Below are 4,966 nucleotides of genomic sequence, written 5' to 3' on the forward strand. Positions count from 1 at the left end.
GATCACAATTCAGTATATTAGCAAACCATTAACTAACACTACTAGCTTAATGAACTAATAATTAGCTGTTTATTAATAGTTAGTAAGGTCTTATTTGGGTTTAGGTTTGGGTATTGGCTGGGACTAGTGATGCAGAATAAGATCATACTTTATAAGTGCTAATAAACTGTGAATATTTTAACAATAGGCAGTTAATAAGCCAGCAGTTATTAGCATGAATTGTCACCTAAAGTGTCACCAACGCTTCTTGATTTAGGAATTTGTAGATATTTAGACTAGAAACAAGCCAAAAACTCCAAGTAACACAAGCTGTGTCTAGAAAATGCTTCGGTAACACTAGTTTAGATCACATTTCAGTTTATTAGCAAACCATTAACTAACACTATGAGCTTAATTAACTAATAATAAGCTGTTTATTAATAGTTAGTAAGGTCTTATTTGGGTTTAGGTTTGGGTATTGGCTGGGACTAGTGATGCAGAATAAGATCATACTTTATAAGAGCTAATAAACCGTGAATATTTTAACAATAGGCAGGTAATAAGCCAGTAGTGAGAAGCATAAATTGTGAGCTAAACTAAAGTGTCACCAACGCTTCTTGATTTAGGAATTTGTAGATATTTAGACTAGAAACAAGACAAAAACTCCAAGTAACACAAGCTATGTCTATAAAATGCTTCGGTAACACTAGTTTAGATCACAATTCAGTATATTAGCAAACCAGTAACTAACACTACTAGCTTAATGAACTACTAATAAGCTGTTTGTTAATAGTTAGTAAGGTCTTATTTGGGTTTAGGTTTGGGTATTGGCTGGGACTAGTGATGCAGAATAAGATCAAACTTTATAAGAGCTAATAAACAGTTCATATTTTAACAATAGGCAGGTAATAAGCCAGTAGTGAATAGCATGAATTGTGTCCTAAAATAAACTCCAAGTAACACAAGCTGTGTCTAGAAAATGCTTCGGTAACACTAGTTTAGATCACAATTCAGTATATTAGCAAACCATTAACTAACACTATTAGCTTAATAAACGACTAATAAGCTGTTTATTAATAGTTAGGGAGGTATTAGTTGGGTTTGGGTATTGGCTAGGACTAGTGATGCAGAATAAGATCATACTTTATAAGAGCTAATAAACTGTGAATATTTTAACAATAGGCAGGTAAAAAGCCAGTAGTGAGTAGCATAAATTGTGAGCTAAACTAAAGTGTCACCAACACTTCTTGATTTAAAAATTTGTAGATATTTATACTAGAAACAAGACAAAAACTCCAAGTAACACAAGCTATGTCTAGAAAATGCTTCGGTAACACTAGTTTAGATCACAATTCAGTATATTAGCAAACCATTAACTAACACTATTAGCTTAATAAACGACTAATAAGCTGTTTATTAATAGTTAGGGAGGTATTAGTTGGGTTTGGGTATTGGCTAGGACTAGTGATGCAGAATAAGATCATACTTTATAAGAGCTAATAAACAGTTCATATCTTAATAATAGTCAGGTAATAAGCCGGTAGTAAATAGCATGAATTGTGACCTAAAGTATTTCTCGATTGTCAACGCTTCTTGATTTAAGAATTTGCAGATATTCAGACTAGAATTAGGACAAAAACTCAAAGTAAAGCATATACTTTTGTGTGCAGTGTAAGAATGAACAGCAGTGCCCAGCACTGACTCCTCCTCCTCCTCCTCTCCACCTGATCTGGGATATAAAGGACACTTGTTTTCTCACAGATCCACTCCATTTGCTCTGAAATTCGTCTTGAATCGCAGGTGCTCAAATTTCCCCGTTTACTCTCCAGCTCTGGAATTTCTCAGCAAGCCATGTCTTTCGGATTGGAGCTCGTGGGGATTATTCTATGTGTCTTAGGCTGGCTTTTGGCTATTGTGGCCTGTGCTATCCCGATGTGGAGGGTCACCGCCTTCATCGGCTCCAACATAGTGACCGCGCAGATCATCTGGGACGGTTTGTGGATGTCCTGCGTGGTTCAGAGCACCGGACAGATGCAGTGTAAAGTCTACGACTCCATGTTGGCTCTGTCCCAGGACCTCCAGGCGGCTCGAGCGCTGACCGTCATATCCATCCTTCTGACCGTCCTGGCCGTCTTAGTGTCCATCGGAGGAGCCAAATGCACAAACTGCATCGAGGAAGAGTCATCCAAAGCCAAAGTCATGATCTTCGGAGGGGTGCTCTTCATTTTGGCTGGTCTCATGCAGCTGATTCCCGTGTCCTGGTCGGCTAATAGTATCATCAGGGACTTTTATAACCCTTTGCTGCCTGATGCTCAGAGGCGAGAGATGGGTGCCGGGTTATACATTGGATGGGCCGCGGCCGCACTTTTAATTATGGGGGGATCCTTGCTTTGTTGCTCCTGCCCTCCTCAGGAGAAGAAATACAACCCGTCTAGGATGCCGTATCCCGCATCTCGCTCTACAGGTGGGGTAGGGTACGACAGAAGAGACTACGTGTGAAATAAACAAACTCTTTGCCTCAATTGGTGGGCATCATTTTTTTCGAGGGGCGCGGGGGGGGGTCTAAATATGCCATGCATTCAACATTTGTGTGATTGTCTAAGAGTTTTGATGTTTCCTCATGTGAGTACAGTCTTAATAGTGATGCTGTTGAGTATAAATTAGGACTGAATGGTAATTACATGCATGTTTTGGTAACACTTTAGTATATGGCTGCATTAATGTTAACAATGTCCATATTTAGTGACTCACAAGGGTTTCTTGTTTATTTATGTTTGTGAATTGCATTATGGGATGTTGATCTCTGCTTTGTCCACTTTTTTGATGTTGATAATTCAACTCTACAGTTGAACAAAGTGACTTTTATTGTCTTTATTACAAGGTTTTTGTAGCATAGTACACAAAACCTGACGCTAAATCACTCTAAACTAATAAAAATGTTAATAAAAGTCACTTTTTCAAACTTTTCAAGGTTAAACGTTGTTGGAAAAAGAGATTAAAGTCCCATAATGCAGTTCAAAAGCATTAATAAATGGGGAAAAATAAAAATATGAATCACAAAATATGGAAAACGCTACTTTACGGTTATTTTTTTTACAGTTTAGTTGATGTATTTACTAACCTGAACGTTTTTATTCAGTTTTGTTGATGTAATTTGATAAATAAATGTTTTTTTTAGCTCTTGCTGACTCACAGTATATGTTAGCAAGAACTAAATTGAATTTTAAGGATCATTCTTGGGTAAAAAGTAATGTGTTACCATTAAAAAAGATGTTTAAATTGCAAAAAATAACATCCTTTCACATTTCTAATCTTGAAAAGTAGGTAAATAAGGAGAAAATATGCCATGTATTCTCCATCGACTTGTTTAATTATCTTGTTTGATGTTCCTCATGTAAGTTCAGTCCTAAATTAGATGTTATTAAGTACAAACTGGGACTAAATTGAAATGCATGCTTTGGTAACACTTTAGAATATGGCTGCATTAATGTTAACAATGTCCATATTTTGTGACTCACAAGTGTTTCTTGTTTATTTATGTTTGTGAATTGCATTATGGGATGTTGATCTCTGCTTTGTCCACTTTTTTGATGTTGATAATTCAACTCTACAGTTGAACAAAGTGACTTTTATTGACATTTATTACAAGGTTTCTGTAGCATAGTACACAAAACCTGACGCTAAATCACTCTAAACTATAAAAAATGTTAATAAAAGTCCCTTTTTCAAACTTTTCAAGGTTAAACGTTGTTGGAAAAAGAGATTAAAGTCCCATATTGCAGTTCAAAAGCATTAATAAATGGGAAAAATAAAAATATGAATCACAAAATATGGAAAACGCTACTTTACGGTCATTTTTTTACAGTTTAGTTGATGTATTTACTAACCTGAACGTATTTATTCAGTTTTGTTGATGTAATTTGATAAATAAATGTTTTTTTAGCTCTTGCTGACTCACAGTATATGTTAGCAAGAACTAAATTGAATTTTAAGGATCATTCTTGGGTAAAAAGTAATGTGTTACCATTAAAAAAGATGTTTAAATTGCAAAAAATAACATCCTTTCACATTTCTAATCTTGAAAAGTAGGTAAATAAGGAGAAAATATGCCATGTATTCTCCATCGACTTGTTTAATTATCTTGTTTGATGTTCCTCATGTAAGTTCAGTCCTAAATTAGATGTTATTAAGTACAAACTGGGACTAAATTGAAATGCATGCTTTGGTAACACTTTAGAATATGGCTGCATTAATGTTAACAATGTCCATATTTTGTGACTCACAAGTGTTTCTTGTTTATTTATGTTTGTGAATTGCATTATGGGATGTTGATCTCTGCTTTGTCCACTTTTTTGATGTTGATAATTCAACTCTACAGTTGAACAAAGTGACTTTTATTGACATTTATTACAAGGTTTCTGTAGCATAGTACACAAAACCTGACGCTAAATCACTCTAAACTATAAAAAATGTTAATAAAAGTCCCTTTTTCAAACTTTTCAAGGTTAAACGTTGTTGGAAAAAGAGATTAAAGTCCCATATTGCAGTTCAAAAGCATTAATAAATGGGAAAAATAAAAATATGAATCACAAAATATGGAAAACGCTACTTTACGGTTATTTTTTTTTTACAGTTTAGTTGATGTATTTACTAACCTGAACGTATTTATTCAGTTTTGTTGATGTAATTTGATAAATAAATGTTTTTTTAGCTCTTGCTGACTCACAGTATATGTTAGCAAGAACTAAATTGAATTTTAAGGATCATTCTTGGGTAAAAAGTAATGTGTTACCATTAAAAAAGATGTTTAAATTGCAAAAATAACATAATTTCACACTTGTTATCTTGTTCCTGATGTAATTTCAGTCGTTATTGACTATAAACTGGGACTGAATTTAAATGAAATGTGTGTTTTGGTAACAATTTACAATAATGTTGCATTAGTTAATGTATTTACTGACAGGAACAGTACATTTATTACAGTATT

At 34.3% G+C, this 4,966-nt stretch overlaps 1 protein-coding gene across 1 annotated transcript; it reads left to right on the forward strand.

Moving 5' to 3' along the window:
- Positions 1-1,744: 1,744 nt before the first annotated feature.
- LOC100333863 (claudin-3-like) lies at positions 1,745-3,940 on the forward strand. The gene is made up of 2 exons (XM_073924315.1): positions 1,745-2,846; positions 3,603-3,940. Exon 1 carries the CDS (start codon positions 1,831-1,833, stop codon positions 2,476-2,478), a length of 648 nt encoding a protein of 215 aa, XP_073780416.1. The 5' UTR covers positions 1,745-1,830; the 3' UTR covers positions 2,479-2,846; positions 3,603-3,940.
- Positions 3,941-4,966: the final 1,026 nt, after the last annotated feature.

Source organism: Danio rerio, chromosome 15 (genome assembly GCF_049306965.1).
Source record: "Danio rerio strain Tuebingen ecotype United States chromosome 15, GRCz12tu, whole genome shotgun sequence".
NCBI classification, from domain to species: Eukaryota; Metazoa; Chordata; class Actinopteri; order Cypriniformes; family Danionidae; genus Danio; species Danio rerio.

Excerpts from the sequence above, each read along its gene's own strand:
- LOC100333863 (XM_073924315.1), top strand. The coding sequence starts at position 1,831 with ATGTCTTTCGGATTGGAGCTCGTGGGGATTATTCTATGTGTCTTAGGC.